The 18,776-nt window shown below is 41.1% G+C and overlaps 1 protein-coding gene across 2 annotated transcripts in view; it reads right to left on the bottom strand.

Moving 5' to 3' along the window:
* The window catches only part of pkig (protein kinase (cAMP-dependent, catalytic) inhibitor gamma), a 34,157-nt gene extending 15,799 nt beyond the window's left edge, over positions 1–18,358 (bottom strand). Inside the window, exon 1 of one of the 2 annotated variants that reach the window (XM_008414598.3) lies at positions 18,006–18,358. Coding sequence is in view for 1 of the 2 variants with exons in the window: in XM_081609276.1 (XP_081465402.1) it covers positions 17,721–17,722 (2 nt within the window). In the remaining variant the exon portion in view is untranslated. Of the gene's footprint in view, positions 1–17,720; positions 17,745–18,005 lie in introns of those variants that run through there. The other variant, XM_081609276.1, reaches the window with a different exon arrangement.
* Positions 18,359–18,776: the final 418 nt, after the last annotated feature.

An 18,776-nucleotide genomic window follows, 5' to 3' on the forward strand; every position in this document is an offset into this window, starting at 1 on the left:
CTTATATTTAAAACAAAAAAAACTAAAATTATCAATATCAACTGACATGAAACGCTTATATTTTTCCAGCTATATTGTCCAGCCCTACGTTAATCACCACAAAGCTTACATCATAAATATTAGGGCAGCACAATGTATCAAAAAATGTGAAGTTACTTAATATTGCTATTTTTAATGTCAATAGTGCAAAAAAAATGCAATACAGAGCAGCTAATTTGGCATTTACAACATATTCAGGCTCATTATGCCCACAAAATAATTGGTAATGTTTGTTTAAAGCAACAGAAAAATGTTTTAGAAAGGCGGTGAGTAACAACAACTAAGCTGTGTTGTTGTTTAAATGTCACACATTGCCAGAATAAAACTTTATTGTCATAAACATAACAAACCCTCACTTTCTGGGATCTGTGTTTGCAATGAATCCAAAGCAGAAACACGTTACCATCGATAAATATTAGTTAAATTACTGCAAGTTATATCACTACCAACATTATCTGAGGTTTTTCTTACGTCGTTCTGTCCTGACGAACATCAGTTATGACATCAAAGGACTCATAATATAAACGATCAGTATCTGTTTACAGCACAAAGCCTGAAATCCGTGTTATGTTCTATGCAGCCAGTAGATTTCCTCTTTAACTGGCCGGCCTGAGAGCTGCTTGGCTGCAACTGGGCCTGAGCTCAGCTCCACTGGTTGCCAGGAGACCTCCCAGTGATCAAAACGTTCCAGGAAGTGGAGCTAATCTTGACTGTTGCCTCAGGTTGAAAGCTGTATTCTCATCTGATGCCAGTAAAAAAAAAAAAACAAACAGTAAATACCGTGATCACAAAAGCGTATATGACTGTTTATTTGAAACGATAAACAGCAACCAGCTGCACCAGAAAACACAATCTGACTCAGTACTGCTTTGCATTTTTAAATGGAACCTATTATGCTTCCTTGACCATGTTAGGATGAGTCTATCACAATCATTCTTAGATAAAATTATACTTTAGTCTGATCAGTTCTACCCGTTTCGAGCTGTTTTAGGGCATCTTTTCACTTTAAATCCAAATAAGCTGCTGCTGCTGACCACGCCCCCAACTCGCCGTTTACACTCGCACATGAAAACGACTCCAAACAGATACAACTGCACAGCTTTGAAAAGCAGAACTGGTGCCTCCTTCACAACAAACAAGAAAGCAGCAAATATAGTTTCTGGATGGTAAGTCAACAACAAAACACCTGCCCTTTCCAGCAGCTATTGTACAGCGGTAAAACTAGCTGACCAAATGTGCTGGTGCTCTGTTTGGGTCGCTGGATAATGGGCTAGGCTTTGGTGAGGTTGCTAGGTAACAGCGCTGTGTCCGCCGATTTGTGGCGTTACATTCAGGAGGTTTTCACTGCAAAAACACAAAATCTTACCAAGTAATTTTGGTCTAGTTTGTAGTGCAAATATCTTATTACACGTGAAATAAGACAAACTAACTTAAAAGCAACTTTTTAGCAAGATATGGAAGCTTGTTTTAAAGTAAATAATTCCTTAATATTGATGAAAAAGTACTTGCTCTATTGCCAGATAAATTAACTTATAACATGGGAAAAATGTCTCGTTATACTTTAAACAATCTGCATCAATATTAAGGAATTATTTACTTAAAAAAAGCTTCCATTTCTTGAAAAAAAAAAAAAAAAGAAGTTACTTGTAAGTTAGTTTAGTTTTATTCCAGGTTTGGTAAAATATTTGCTCCAGGAACTAGACAAAAAATACTTGGTAAGATTTTGTCTTTTTGCAGTGAAACGGTACAGAAACCAAAAAACAAGTGGGCACAATTTTTAAGCACTTAAGTTGTTTCTAGAGGCAGTAGAAAAGTTGAAAAAGTTGAAAAATGTCCAAAATGTGAATATCGCATAACAGGTCCCTCTTTAATAACTGCATGTTTGATACACTTAAACTTAAAACAAACACTGGAATCTAAAATAACCCAGCCACAAAAACACAAACACACTAAGTTTCTGTTAAGCAGATAAAACGGCTCTTCCGTTCAACAGATGGCCGGATCACATAGTAAACACCAAAGAGACAGACAGACAATGCTCCTGCTGCAAAAAACTGGCAACAGCTGGGCCGATCAATGGCAGCTGACGTTAGCTTCACATGATACAGAAACACACACACACACAGAGAGGCGGAAAGGTCAAGTTACAGGAGGAAATGTGTGTGAGAGTGTGTGTGTGCCAGACTCCAAATAAGTTGTGATCAATTCAGGCAGCAGACGAGCAGACATACGAGACCGAACCAGACAACGGGCAACAGGGAATTCCTCGTTCACTCCGTGTGTGTGTGTGTGTGTGTGTGTGTGTGTGTGTGTGTGTGTGTGAGAGAGACTGGTGTGATTGATTCTCATTAACCACCCGTGATTCACGGCTGAGTCACAAACAGGTGCCTCCGCTGGACTCAAAGACACACGTTCCAACTCCAAACTTGAGCAACTAGTGTGTGTTTGGTGTTTCTACTGAAACAAAGAAGTCTGCAGAAAACGGAGAATCAAACAACTTCAAAGTCTGAGCAATAAAAGAGACGAACGATCCCAGAGTCACAGTTTAATCTTTTGTTTTCTTATGAATCTGACATAATTTATGCCGGTTGTGAACACACTCTTTACAAGAGGCAGAATAAGGAAGTGGAGAGGCTGCAAGCGAACATCCCAGTGGAAAATATTCAGACTCTGCTTTATGTCCGGAGTTAAGAGAGCGCTAGACCGGGAGGGAGCAGGACTGTTCCCTTTACTGCAGCGCCGTCCAAACATCAAGTGGGCCGAGAAAATAAAAAACATAAAATCGCAACTTTTAGTTCCGATTTTGAAAGTTGTTTTCCTTTCATAATTAACTGTATTTGTCGTTTCTGTTGTTTTTATGCATGTTTACATCTAAAATGTCTTCCAGTTCATTAGAATTTAAAGTTTATCCATCTTTGAGAACGAGTTCTTGCATCATCATGTCATTATTAATATTTCACTTGAAAATGGTCTTAAACCACCATTATTATCGTTTATTGTGGTAACTTCTCAGGCAATTTATTGTCCAGCAAAATGTGTTAATGTTTCAAAAACCTTATCAAAAATGTAACTTTAAAACTAATTTTACTGTACAATATCAAAAGTGAAGCAGCTTATCGATATTTACCTCTTTATGCTAGTAATAAAACTGGTGATTGTTGTTTAAATCAGAAAAATGTTTTTAAAAAAGCGTATCAAGTAACTACAACTAAGAAGTTTCATTGTCAAAATGTTGAATTTGATGAGACATTTTTCAGCCAAATCGTCCAGCCGTACCGCTACAGTTACGAAGGCAAACAGACAAAAATAACAAAGACCTGATCCTAAGCATTTGCCTTAATTATCCCAATCAGCTGTTTATTCAGGGTATCTCAGCCTCCGTCATGTTTTCTCTATCTCTGCAACACAGAGGCTTTCTGGATCGCTGCAGCGCCGGTCTGTGTTTTTCCTCCCACGGTCCAATCCATCTCGTCTCATTCTGCTGCAGCGTTCACATTTACGTCCGCACATTTAGCGACACGAGACCTCGGCAGGAAGCAGGTGCTCCGTTTGCGTGCCTTGTTTATGCCCTCATCTTTTCCCAGGCTATCTGCACACACGCTGGAAGCCAGCGAAGACACAATGAGGCAAGGACAAGCTGGAGGTGAGGATGAGGAGGGAAGGAGACGAGAAGAGAGGATGGGGAAAGGTCAGAAAGCGCATGAGGACAAGGAAGTGATGGGAAAAAAAAAAAGAAGAGTTGAGGATGAGGGCGGCAGAGGAGGAATGCATGTTTATTGTGCTTGCTAAATATGGACATATTCCTTCACAGGCTCCACTGTTTGCATTACTTTTTTAAGCGCTCCATAAACAAAATTCCCTCCTTCAGCATCAGAGCAGCACTCGGTTATTAAGGCAGCTTGGAGCAGAACATGTAATTAGATCGTGGCCTACCGCTCTCGGCTACAACCTGCTTCTGTAGCCGCTTCTTGTTTTTCAATCTCCAACCACAACTCCAACCTAAAGAGAACTTCTGCTGCGTTTCCGCAGAGCAAACCCTCCGTCACATTTTTCTCCCACAAGTCAGTAGAGAGGATGGAGGCGTCATGTGGCACGAAGCACATGTGACCCTCACTCACAAGCTAATCAAAACGGAAAAGAAAGAAGGAGCAGAAGCAGCCAGTATGCATCCTGCTGTACCTCAGAAGATTCATGACAAACTGGAACAGGTTCCAAACTGGGCAGGAAGAGGCAAGCTGAGGGATTAAAGTGTCAAAGCATCAAAATGATCCAATAAATTCAAGCCAAAAGTGCTTGAAAGTATAAATATGCAAACTGAATACATTTAAACATGATATATTAAGTGTTTTACACTCTTACCAGAGTGCTACTTAAGTTGATTGAGACCAATTAGCAATATTATATCAAATCAGTGGGTGAAGAGCTAAAACCATTAGAAAACAGTTGATTAAAGAGGCTCTGACATAATTAGTGTCGTGTAAATCTGTGTTTTTCTCCACAAACATTAAGTTCCAACTGCATACGAAAATATGTCCCTTTGCCAAAGGTTTGATAATGAGAAAAAAATATATCATTTTTGCTGGGAAGTGATAAAAAGCTATTTATCACTGAAATTGAATGTGCAGTGTAAAGCAGCATAATCAAAAAGCAAATGTTCATCAATGAGTTTAAATCTGCCAGGTAAAACATTTTTAATTTAAATGTGTAAAAACTAAAACGTCCAACATTTTAGCATCTTTTACAGACGGTACTAGTTGCCAAACTATTAATATAATTCAGGATGGATCAGGGCAGCCATGTTTACACCAAATACTGACCTTAACTTCTGAATTTTGCAGATGAAACAGCAATTCATTAGCGAAGACAACACTTTAAAAATCTGCCACTAAGCTATGTTTCCATTATAAATGTGGGCAAAACTTTGTTGATATTCCACTAATGTTGAAAACAGACAATTTTGCCTTTGGAAATGCAATTAAAAATCATACGCGAGTAGCTTTTGTTAAAAACATGGCGCACCATCTTCTTACCACTACTTCCTGTTATCTTTTTTGCCGTTTCTGCCAGTAGTAAGATCCAGTTGTTGATCATGCATGTGACTTCTGTGGCGTTAAATCTCTACTGATCTATGATATGCAACTCATTTGTGTAAACATCATTTTAATTCAACAATCAACTGAAAATGCATAAAAACATTTAACAAAATTGCTGCAAGTTTGTTGTTTTTTTTAAAGACGACAGCATTGACACAAAAAATGAATGTCTTACAAGAATATCCCCATTTATGCATCAAACCACATCCTTCAATGTTCTGATTCTCATTATAGTCAAAACAAAGTGAATCAAAAAAATCCATGTTTACAGACAAAAACTTTTTTTCAAAATCCAAACTCTGATCATAACTGATTAAGAGAAAACTGATGAAATCCCTGGTTGACTGACTGAAGCATTTTAAATCAAACTGGCAGTGAAGCAGACATCATGTCAAACGACGGAGAACCATTTTGTCCTTTTTTCTTTTTAGCTGTCCCGGATGTTTCCGTCTCGCTGCGTTCACAGCTCACCGACTTCACCTCTTTGATCGCGACACGTGGAGCTTTAAATGTGTCATCTAAAATAATTGAAGCTCATTTTCATTTTTCATGACGAGAGACGGCCATCAAATCATCTTTTCAATAACCTGTTGGGCTAAAACGGGACAAGCTGGTTCACTTTGATGACAAGCTATTCATAATAGAGAAGTCTTGATTAAAATTCCCCTTGCACAACACATTTAAAATGACATTGTGTGAATTCATTTAATCAACCTACAAAGTCTGCTAGTCTGATGCAGAAAAACAGAGGAAAATTTATTGCTATTTGGTGAAACCGTCCAGCAATCCCGCAGCCTATCCCAGCTTAAAATACTGTTTATGGTGCCAAGTCTAGGCAGGAGTGGGAAACCAAAGCTTGAAATTCCCTTCAGGCTATGATGCACACAATCCCTCTGGGCGTAATATATGTTTTCATCTTTAGCAGGAAGAAAAGGGGATTGTGGTGTGCTTAATTTTAGTTTATCATCACACAGTTTGAGAGAGTAAAAACAATGCAGATTTGCAGCAGAGTAGATTCCTAACTCCATATATGGTTCAGGGCGCTGTGACCCTGCTGGACCTTCAGGGACGGCTGTATTTGGGATTGAGGTCGCCAAATAAACAGCCTCCTGATCCCAAACTGGTCAAAGCTGATGGATGGTTTCTTAAAGGGGACCTTTAATGCAAAATTCACATTTGACATGTTTTTGTACTTCCATTTGGGTTTCTACTGCTTCTAAAAAAAAAAAAACCCAAACGCTTAAAAAAAAAAAAAGGCACCAAGCAATTTTTTTGCAACACGTTAATGTTCGTCCTCCGGAATGTTTGTCACCCGTTACCTAGCAACCCTAGCCTTACCCAGCCCGTTACCTAGCAACCTAAGTGGAACTCCAGCACCTTTGGTCAGCTCGTTTTACCGCTGTATGTGCTATACAATGGCTGCTGGAAAAGACAAAGTTTTGTTGTAGACTTGCCATCCAGAAGCCACTTGCTGTGTTCTTGTTAGTTGTGCAGGAGGCTCCACTTCCGCTTTTCAAAGATATACAGTTGTAAAATTGTGCATCTGTTTGCTATGACAGCTTACATTATAGATAGAAAAAAAAGATGCTAAATTTCAGTCAAAAAAAATTCATAAGCAAGTTTTTTTAATCTAATTTCTAACATTAGATTAAGCTCAGATATTCTGTAGAAAAATGACATTTTTTACCTTAAAAAAAGTCAAGAATTTTCGGTTTTACGAGCTAAATATACCAAAGAAGCTACATGACATGCTACTGGCTCTGGATTACAAAGCAGCCAATCCAGGAGCGGCATTTATGTCGGTTGTTAGCATCTGTGCTAAGTGCTAAGTCAGGTTTGCAGATTTTAGTTATTCTTATTATTTTAGTGGTTTCCACTCTACATCTCATCCTTCACCTCATGGATGCACTGTACCTCTTTGACTTTGCAATCATTACTCAAGTGTAAAAATAAAAAAAATCAATGGCTGGATGACCATTATCACAATAACTCATCTAGGGCGATGTTGCATCAACGAGACTTGGACCTTCTCATTTTTTCCCCCTGAGGGGAAATGTCTGGTTCTCCGGCAGATAAATGCACCCTGTGTTCACCAGGTAGCCTCTAACTGCTTCTGTCAGCTGTTTGGCAAGTAGCAGGTAGCGAGCCGAGAGATTTTCTGAGGTTTTCTGGTGGAAACAGCTGCAGCTGCCAGAAACTGTGTTAGAGGAGCAGTGAAAATGAGTCATAGCAGTTCTAATGTAAGAGGACAGCTGTGTCGAGGCTTGCCATGAAGCTTTAATAAGCTAAGGGAAGCTGTGAATTTGAGAAGTTATTATGTGTGGGACTCATTATTACATGCAAGCTCATTTGCATTGGTTTCACCTGGTCAGATCCAGAAAAGGCGCCTCTTTAAAATCGATTATTTTAAGGATTTAACTCTTCAATTCATGAATGTGACCCATTATGCTTCCTTTAACAGGTTAGGATTGGTTTTGTGGGCTATTCAAAATTACATTCTCTGTAGAAAATCATTCTCAGAATATAAGATTTTCTGCCTATTTTGAGCTCCTTTCAGAATGAGTTGTTTTAGGGCTCCGTCACTTTAAATCCAGATAAGCTGCTGCTGGCCACGCCCCCAAACTCAACGTTTACGCCCCCACATTAAAATGGCTGAGAGCTACGACGGCGTATTAGGGCTTTTGTAAATAAGACGATAAATTATCCCAGAAGTTATTGCGATAAACTTTAATCCTGTTGTTTTGAGACCAGTTTCGAGAAATATAATATGCATAATAATGAACGAATACATTCTCAAAGATCAAACTTTAAAATCTAATGAATATTTAACACTGGAACAGGAAGGCATTTTAAAAATTCAAGATAAAATGAACTATGATATCTCTGTGAACAGAATTTTCCTGAAGACGCCTCATCCAATTTTTGGTACATCGAGAGCGAAAAGAGGAAAACAATAAATCATACAAATTGAAGTTGTTGACTTTGTTTTAATTTATCAAATGATTAATCGATGTTTTACTCTTCTTTTGTTGCGACAGGCCCACTCCGCCCTGATCCACCTAAATCTTTTTTGAACTGTTGACTGCTCAGGTGGGCTCCGGTGGCCCAACATGCCCTCCTGCTGGCTAAGCTGCTGAAGTGCCAATCATTGATTGTGTTCATCTACCTTTTGAGTGATTTTCTCAGCAAGGGATGGAGTCCAACTCACACAATGAGTGGCACTGAAGCAGGTCACAGCAGTCATTGCTCTGCTCTTTGGGAGAGTTCCTGAAAACTCGAGGTACGAGCAGAGCGTACAAATTCAATTCAGATCAATCAGATTCATTCCAATACCGACACATTTTGATCCAATCAAATTGATAATAAGTCGGTCCTAATTACAAAGCAACACGATTCATTTCAGTTGGTATAAAGCCAAAGGAAGCCAAGTCGACTTTGCAGCATAATCCTAAAAACAAACGTGTGGCGACATGTAAATTTATCTGGATTGCACATTCCAGAAAGAACATTCTGTCACAGTCAGACTTTTCCCCTGTTGTCCTTTTAGATAACTTCAGGGGAAAACAAACAAACAAACAAACAGCCTGCAGTTCACTGAGTGTGAAGGGATGAGAGTCAGTTTAAATCTGAGGTTCCTGACAGGAAAAAGGTGGAACAATTAGGCGTCTCGCCATAAGTAATAACTCAATTAATAGAAGGATAAATTAAAACGAGCTAAATAATTTTAATTTGCATGAGTTATCGTTTTTCTCTTTTCTCTTTCTACCAAAAACCGCATGATGAAAGTCTTCAGTCTGGTGCTTTGGTGTCAATTAACTCTTTTTATGAAGTATAATTTTGCTTAGAGACTTCATAATTCCTTTTATTTATCGTTTCCGTTTGGTTATTTTAGATATTTAAAACATCTTTCAGTTCCAGTGATAAATGTTCATTACACTGCAAAAACACAACATCTTACCAAATATGTCAGGTTTAATTTATATATCTTAGGCAACTTGAAATAAGACTAAAATAACTCATGTAGCTTTTCTGCAAGACTTAATTTCACTTATAACAAGAAATTATAAATTATCTGCCAATTAAACAAGTACTTTTTCATCAATACTAAGGAATTATTTACTTAAAACAAAGACTATATCTTGCTGAAAAGTTGCTTTAAATTATTTTGTCTTATTTCAAGCATGCTAAGATATTTACACCAGAAACTAAACCAAAATTACTTGATAAGATTTTGTGTATTTGCAGTGCAGAATTTAAAGTTTATTCATCTTTGATAATGTGTTGTTGCATCATTATGCCATTATTACCTTAATATTGCTTGAAAATGGTGTCAAATCAACCATGTTATTGATTATCACAATAAATTCTGGGGCAATTTATCATTCACCAAAATGTGTTACCTTGACAGGCTGCAAACAAGTTATTTTACATGTGCAACAAACCACACTTATTAGGTAACGCAGCAAAATTTACGCAAATCCAAAGGTTGCAGAAATAATCCCATATTAGCATGACTTGACGTCATGCTATGCTATGCAGACACACCGTCTGCAACGAGGAAGTTTTATTCACCTCAACATGAAAAACTCTTAAAGTCCAAGAGGATAAACTTCTGATGAGTTCAGCTTCTATTTATTTCATGAATTAGGTGCATTATAATCTGTAAGGCGGAGACGATTAACTGCATCAATTGTGATTAATCGATTGTTGAACCTATTTATAAATTGATTAATCGTTAACTGGAGGAAACAGACTAAGAAAAAAAAGGCCATTTGTTGAAAGAACAACACACTAAAAGCTGCAATTAAACCAAAACTTTACATAAACACGTTAGATTTAAGACACAAAAACAACCGTATTAGTCTCAAAAAATGTCTGAATCCTCCTTTTAACCAGCAATATGTTTAGCTTCATCTGCAACCTGATGGATTTTCTAGGGAAAACATTCATGAAAGGGTTGAATTATGCAGCCAAAATGTAGAACATGAAGCAGATTCTTGGTCTGCAGCAGAACAGATTGACTGGATCTTTCCATCTGTCACATGAGACAGTTAAGGCCGGGGCGATGGCGCTCATTTTCTCCTTATGGGGAAGTTGGGAAGCTAAAATCTGAGACGCTCAGAGGCCCCACCAATAAAAAAAAAAAAAGGGGGGGAAAAAGCAGAAACATGTCGTTGGAGAGAGGTTAAGACAGTTGAACTGACAAATCCCCCAAGAGCAAAGTATGTACACATCAGAGCAATGATTATACAGAGCAAAGCGGGCGGAAATAGACCGAGAGGAGCGAAAGCACAGCATTAAAACTCTGCTTCACCGTTGTGTGTGCACACAATGTTCGACTCTTAAATACGCTCTTTGGGTTGTGAAGGAAATCTACAAGGCATCTGAGCTAATTTTTGAGAATGGACGGCTATTTTTAGCTCAAGAATGTCATGTTCTGTCCACAACGCAGAAAAAAAAAAAAAAAAAAAGTGGCTGCTAAGATTTCCATTTAAGGCCAAAATAACCAGCAATAAACCAACAGGACACAGAGGGAAGACAACCTGATGGCCAGTAATGAACCAACAAACCCACATTAAACTGTCGTCTCAGTTTGTGGTTCTAGTTTCTAGCGTTTTACAGATCGAGTAAAACGCGTTTCAGCGCTGCTGATGATCGCAACAGCACCGCTGTGACCCGATTACTCAGGTTTCTAACCGCTTTCTGAGAAAAAAAATGGCATCCCAGTTTAAGGGGATGCGTAACGAAAAGAACCCGAGGACAAGATTTCATGACTGTCAAATCATCAGCGTGTGTAATCTCATTGGCAGAGGCTGAGCCGTTCCTCCTGCCTGAATGCCTGCCGCGTTTTGCACCGACTGAAGGAGGCTCTGCAGGGCTCAGTCCAAGGTCAGCAGGGCATGACCTTGGCATGATCTCTTTGGTGGCAGGGTTGTTTCTGGCCGCTCTCCAGCACCTTTAGCCATTCTGACAGACAGCAGGCTATGTTTGGCAACGACCAAAGAGATGAGGTGAGGCGGCGCGGAGCTGCTCCACAGAAAAGCACATCTGACCTCAGAGAGAACAAACTGTGCCAAATTTAATCTTAAATTCATCAGGTGACCTAATCCCCTCTGACATGTAATCTTTCTGCTAAACAAAAAGGTAATATCTGCCCTGAACTGGAAATAAATTGACCTAGGGATATAAAAATAGAGTGAGATAAAAATGGATCTAAACATAAATATTTTCAGATAAGTAGGAAAAGAAATAATAATAAAAAAATATATACATTTACTGGATTATTTTTACTATTTAGAAGCCTTCTCACTTCGGCTATTCGATTTATTTAGACTAATAAATACATAAATTAATAAATAATAGTATTCTAGTCTTTCTGTTACCAAGTAATTGCTTATTAACAGATGCATATTAAATTTTAAAACATGAATTTAAAAAAATATTTTTAAAAAACTAAAAATGATAGAGTTGTAATAATACTAGAGTTTTAAACTCCTTACATAAATACTGCAGCACCCTTTACAGGCAGAAGGTTATTTTATTTGAAAAATACACCCGATAAGTTCAAACTAAAAGTCCATTTCTGAACAAATTTTGTTAAAAGTTAGATTGGATTCATCTTCTTTCACTGAAAACAGTTTGTTTCATTTTATCCAGTGAAAAGCAACAGATTGATATGGAGTTACCGTATTTTCCGGACTATAAGGCGCACCTCAATTTTATCGAAAAACGGCAGTACGCCTTATAATCCGGATTTATTGCTATATGTTGTTCTGGAGCAAAACTGCCCCTTTTAGTAAATTAATATGGATTAATTCTGGTTGTGCATGGATCATAGTGCTGCCCCTCCTCCACCTGTTGCTGGGCACTGCTGGTCAGAGGGCTACTACATCTTCTCCGACATGCAACAAATATTAACTCGGCCGTTTGGAAACAGTTCCTGTTCAATAAACCCAACCAGTCACGAGTCTCCGAAGCGTCACCGTCACCCTTATTAAAATATAATGATGTCTATCAACTACAGTCGTCACTCTGTGAATACCATGACTGTTAATTAGCAGCCGTAGCCCAGCTAATTACCCTGATTACTGATGCTAAATTTAGTTGTTTTGTACTAAAAAGTCTTGGAATCCAAAATTACAATAAATTAATGGTATGGATGCTACATCAGGAATAATCAGGTCATTATTTTTGCATATAAAAAGCTGCTATTGCAGGAAAAATGTACTCATGTTTTACTTTGTTTCCTATTTTTGTGTTAACACAGTGATATACAGGTATTTTTACTCAGACATGGATCTGCAGTTATTTATATTTAGGAACCTGAACAATCCAGTTTAATAGCCTTAATTTACTAAAACCAAAATACAGTGAAGGTTATCGTTATGAGATGACCTTCAGTGAAGTCTTATTATACTCAGTTGTACTCATTTATTAGATCGTTTATCATTTATCGCAATACATTTCTCATCATGATAATGATTTTGACTTGTCGTATTGAGATTATTTTTTTCACTTTTCAATGAAAGCATCAATAAATACCAATAAATTTGAAAATATGATTAAATGCAGTTACAATTTAATGATATCTCACTTGTTTTTCAACAGCCCTATTTGTGTTTGTAGGGCTATGCACTGTTATTTAAAAAAGGCAATAAATAGTTTTTGTTTTCACTTTTATCGTTATAGTATCACATGGTATCGTGATAAAACTTTAAGTCCATCACATGTACTCTATAAAGATAAAATGACAAAAATAACTAAACTGCTGGGAGGCATTAATATGAACCTTAAGATAGACTTAAAAACTACTTCAGCCAATTTGCTCCCTTTAGTATTTTAAAGGCAGCATACAGAGTGTTAAATATTGATAAATAACAAATAAAGTGATAAATTGCATTAGGATTTAAAAATGCCCTCAGGGAGTTTATATTTTCAGATTTTTTTTTATTTGGCGGTGAAGTGTTTGTTGTTGTTGTCGACTCATTAAAACATGTATTTGGTTTAGGAAGTCCCCTCATTAGGAGGAAAACTGTACATTAAATCAGTTTCAGGCCTGCTTATTAACCTAGTTTGGCTTCATCATGTTGTATTTTTAATCGTTGGCCTAGAAACAGTAGTTCCTTTTGTCTTTCACACTGACAGGAAAAAAAGAAAACTATGCCAAATATGTACATGTGTGTAGAGTTTTAAAACATTTCGCTAAGCCTTTGCCTGTTAGGACAAGCTGCATCTCCGTTTCCCAGCACCTGTGTGACAGTTAACCGATTGTTCTGGTGTAGGGCAACAGAGCAAAGCCGTGTTATTTCTGCCTCATCACAAACACCGCTCATATTTAGGTAGCTCAGTGCGCTTGACGCTCTGGGAGTTCTTCTTTGTCTTAGTCAACAGTGAAACAAGCCACCACAAGCAGGCAAGGAGCCAGTGTTTATTTCCACCAGTACATGCCCAGTAACACTGGCACTTGCCCACCATCACACACACACACACACACACTCTCACAAAGTGGGGGGTCCTGCTGCTGTGCCTTAATCACATTCAACATCCAGTTCCTGAACTGTTGTTGTCATCCTCTGATAACGGCAAACATCTACAAGTAAAAGTTATGGAAGAACAGATCTCTGCTTTAGCACAGCAAAGTTTAATTTACAAAACAGGAATGGTTGATTATTGTGTAAGAACACAGTTGGATGGATGGATGGATGGATGGGTTTGGTTGGACGCAGAGGTCTGATGGATGGATGGGTTTTGATGGACGAATGGGTTTGGATGGATGTTTGGTTGGACGCAGAGCTCTGATGGATGGATGGATGTTTGGTTGGACGCAGAGCTCTGATGGATGGATGGGTTTTGATGGACGAATGGTTTTGGATGGATGTTTGGTTGGACGCAGAGCTCTGATGGATGGATGGGTTTTGATGGACGAATGGTTTTGGATGGATGTTTGGTTGGACGCAGAGCTCTGATGGATGGATGGGTTTTGATGGACGAATGGTTTTGGATGGATGTTTGGTTGGACGCAGAGCTCTGATGGATGGATGGGTTTTGATGGACGAATGGGTTTGGATGGATGTTTGGTTGGACGCAGAGCTCTGATGGATGGATGGATGGATGTTTGGTTGGACGCAGAGCTCTGATGGATGGATGGATGGACGGATGGATGTTTGGTTGGACGCAGAGCTCTGATAGATGGATGGGTTTTGATGAACGAATGGTTTTGGATTGATGTTTGGTTGGACGCAGAGCTCTGATGGATGGATGGATGGATGGATGGATGGATGGATGGATGGATGGATGGATGGATGGATGGATGGATGGATGGATGGATGGACGGAGGGATGTTTGGTTGGACGCAGAGCTCTGATGAATGGATGGATGGATGTTTGGTTGGACGCAGAGCTCTGATGGATGGATGGATGGACGGATGGATGTTTGGTTGGACGCAGAGCTCTGATGGATGGATGGATGGACGGATGGATGTTTGGTTGGACGCAGAGCTCTGATAGATGGATGGGTTTTGATGAACGAATGGTTTTGGATTGATGTTTGGTTGGACGCAGAGCTCTGATGGATGGATGGATGGATGGATGGATGGATGGATGGACGGATGGATGGATGGAGGATTGGTTGGACGCAGAGCTCTGATGGGATGGATGTTGGTTGGACGCAGAGCTCTGATGAATGGATGGATGGATGTTTGGTTGGACGCAGAGCTCTGATGAATGGAGGATGGATGTTTGGTTGGACGCAGAGCTCTGATGAATGGACGGATGGATGTTTGGTTGGACGCAGAGCTCTGATGAATGGACGGATGGATGTTTGGTTGGACGCAGAGCTCTGATGAATGGACGGATGGATGTTTGGTTGGACGCAGAGCTCTGATGAATGGACGGATGGATGTTTGGTTGGACGCAGAGCTCTGATGAATGGACGGATGGATGTTTGGTTGGACGCAGAGCTCTGATGAATGGACGGATGGATGTTTGGTTGGACGCAGAGCTCTGATGAATGGACGGATGGATGTTTGGTTGGACGCAGAGCTCTGATGAATGGATGGATGGATGTTTGGTTGGACGCAGAGCTCTGATGAATGGATGGATGGATGTTTGGTTGGACGCAGAGCTCTGATGAATGGATGGATGGATGTTTGGTTGGACGCAGAGCTCTGATGAATGGATGGATGGATGTTTGGTTGGACGCAGAGCTCTGATGAATGGATGGATGGATGTTTGGTTGGACGCAGAGCTCTGATGAATGGATGGATGGATGTTTGGTTGGACGCAGAGCTCTGATGAATGGATGGATGGATGTTTGGTTGGACGCAGAGCTCTGATGAATGGATGGATGGATGTTTGGTTGGACGCAGAGCTCTGATGAATGGATGGATGGATGTTTGGTTGGACGCAGAGCTCTGATGAATGGATGGATGGATGTTTGGTTGGACGCAGAGCTCTGATGAATGGATGGATGGATGTTTGGTTGGACGCAGAGCTCTGATGAATGGATGGATGGATGTTTGGTTGGACGCAGAGCTCTGATGAATGGATGGATGGATGTTTGGTTGGACGCAGAGCTCTGATGAATGGATGGATGGATGTTTGGTTGGACGCAGAGCTCTGATGAATGGATGGATGGATGTTTGGTTGGACGCAGAGCTCTGATGAATGGATGGATGGATGTTTGGTTGGACGCAGAGCTCTGATGAATGGATGGATGGACGGATGGATGTTTGGTTGGACGCAGAGCTCTGATGAATGGATGGATGGACGGATGGATGTTTGGTTGGACGCAGAGCTCTGATGAATGGATGGATGGACGGATGGATGTTTGGTTGGACGCAGAGCTCTGATGAATGGATGGATGGACGGATGGATGTTTGGTTGGACGCAGAGCTCTGATGAATGGATGGATGGACGGATGGATGTTTGGTTGGACGCAGAGCTCTGATGAATGGATGGATGGACGGATGGATGTTTGGTTGGACGCAGAGCTCTGATGAATGGATGGATGGACGGATGGATGTTTGGTTGGACGCAGAGCTCTGATGAATGGATGGATGGACGGATGGATGTTTGGTTGGACGCAGAGCTCTGATGAATGGATGGATGGACGGATGGATGTTTGGTTGGACGCAGAGCTCTGATGAATGGATGGATGGACGGATGGATGTTTGGTTGGACGCAGAGCTCTGATGAATGGATGGATGGACGGATGGATGTTTGGTTGGACGCAGAGCTCTGATGAATGGATGGATGGACGGATGGATGTTTGGTTGGACGCAGAGCTCTGATGAATGGATGGATGGACGGATGGATGTTTGGTTGGACGCAGAGCTCTGATGAATGGATGGATGGACGGATGGATGTTTGGTTGGACGCAGAGCTCTGATGAATGGATGGATGGACGGATGGATGTTTGGTTGGACGCAGAGCTCTGATGAATGGATGGATGGACGGATGGATGTTTGGTTGGACGCAGAGCTCTGATGAATGGATGGATGGACGGATGGATGTTTGGTTGGACGCAGAGCTCTGATGAATGGATGGATGGACGGATGGATGTTTGGTTGGACGCAGAGCTCTGATGAATGGATGGATGGACGGATGGATGTTTGGTTGGACGCAGAGCTCTGATGAATGGATGGATGGACGGATGGATGTTTGGTTGGACGCAGAGCTCTGATGAATGGATGGATGGACGGATGGATGTTTGGTTGGACGCAGAGCTCTGATGAATGGATGGATGGACGGATGGATGTTTGGTTGGACGCAGAGCTCTGATGAATGGATGGATGGACGGATGGATGTTTGGTTGGACGCAGAGCTCTGATGAATGGATGGATGGACGGATGGATGTTTGGTTGGACGCAGAGCTCTGATGAATGGATGGATGGACGGATGGATGTTTGGTTGGACGCAGAGCTCTGATGAATGGATGGATGGACGGATGGATGTTTGGTTGGACGCAGAGCTCTGATGAATGGATGGATGGACGGATGGATGTTTGGTTGGACGCAGAGCTCTGATGAATGGATGGATGGACGGATGGATGTTTGGTTGGACGCAGAGCTCTGATGAATGGATGGATGGACGGATGGATGTTTGGTTGGACGCAGAGCTCTGATGAATGGATGGATGGACGGATGGATGTTTGGTTGGACGCAGAGCTCTGATGAATGGATGGATGGACGGATGGATGTTTGGTTGGACGCAGAGCTCTGATGAATGGATGGATGGACGGATGGATGTTTGGTTGGACGCAGAGCTCTGATCACCAGCCTTCCCCCTCTCCGTAGCCTCCCAGCCCAAACCTTCCCCGGAGCTCCGCGCTGCAGAGGAGCCGTGAACTCCACCACCTGACCGCGGCATGCAGCGCTTCCACGGGTCATCAGGAGTGAGGAAACCGAAGTTGATGAGGGTTTACGGGATAGGGGGAGGGGAGAATGGACGGCAGCGTGGTGCATTGACGGAAAAGGATGAGGCTAGTTGATGAGAAAAGGAAGAGGAGGATTTCAAAGCGCTCATGTGTAGGAGGAACAGGCATGCCAAGCTTTCTAAAACGGAACCCACACAAAACACAAGCGCTCACATTAATGGATCCACTCGATCGCCTTCGACAGAAACGCGTAAATATGACCAGGAAAGATGAAGTAGCTGAGCCCAGGCTGACCCAGAGGAGAGGCTGGTCGTTTGTATGCAGCGTGCGTCTCAGATGTTATTGTCTCCGGCTGACTGGAGGCTCGGGCTGCCTCGGAAAATGCCTTAGTAAAATCAAAGTGGACGCGCTTGATTCGTGACTCCGCAGCTCCCTGCGGATGGATGCCCACTTCTCACATAAACGCATAAACATTTCATTTTTCCTCGCTGCACTCACCTTGGTCGGGTCGCCTCCTGTTATCCACTTGTTACAATGGAAATTTAACACCATGGATCTCGAGTTAAGTTTCCTGGCAGTCGGACAAAATCACAATAGCTCCCCCCGTAGAGAAGGGCCGAAACCCGGGAGCGCGGCGGTTCGGAACCTCCGGTGGCGGAGGAGGAAGAAAGCGTCTGCGGAGGGTTTTCTTCTCTCACGAAAGCATCAGTGAGAAACGGGAAAAGCTTGCGCCTTCAAACAGCTGTTTTTCCAAAATGGAGTTTAGTCTTGTGTGAGCCAATCAGAGCGAGGCTGTGGGGGCTCCCGCTCCTCCTGTGGGCTGGAGCCAAATCCACGCCACGCAACGATGAAACGCACTTCGTTTCTTCTGGTGGAGAGAAGAGGAGAGGAGAGGAGGGGAGAGGAGGGGGAGCCTTTGTTATATCTTTTATGTTCTACGGCTTTTTTCAGGCAGACATCAAAACAACATGAAGCGGTGACGTGAAACTCCGAGCAGGAAACCCCGTCAGGTTCCGCAGTCTGGAAAAGTGGGAATTAGAAATATCACGATTGGATATTTATTCAAAAACAAACTGTTACGACGGGCTATAAGGGAAATTATAGATAGAAAAAAAGGAGGATTTTTTTCCAAAACATAGACATTTTTAGATTAATCACGGAAATGTTCATGTTTCTTATGAAAATTTCTGATATTAATCTAAACATTTCTCAGAAATATTCTACAAAAAACAAGGGACATTTCTGAGAAAGAAAAATATTGAGATTAAT

This window comes from Poecilia reticulata, chromosome 7, assembly GCF_904066995.2.
Source record: "Poecilia reticulata chromosome 7, P_reticulata-male-v2, whole genome shotgun sequence".
Taxonomy (NCBI): domain Eukaryota; kingdom Metazoa; phylum Chordata; class Actinopteri; order Cyprinodontiformes; family Poeciliidae; genus Poecilia; species Poecilia reticulata.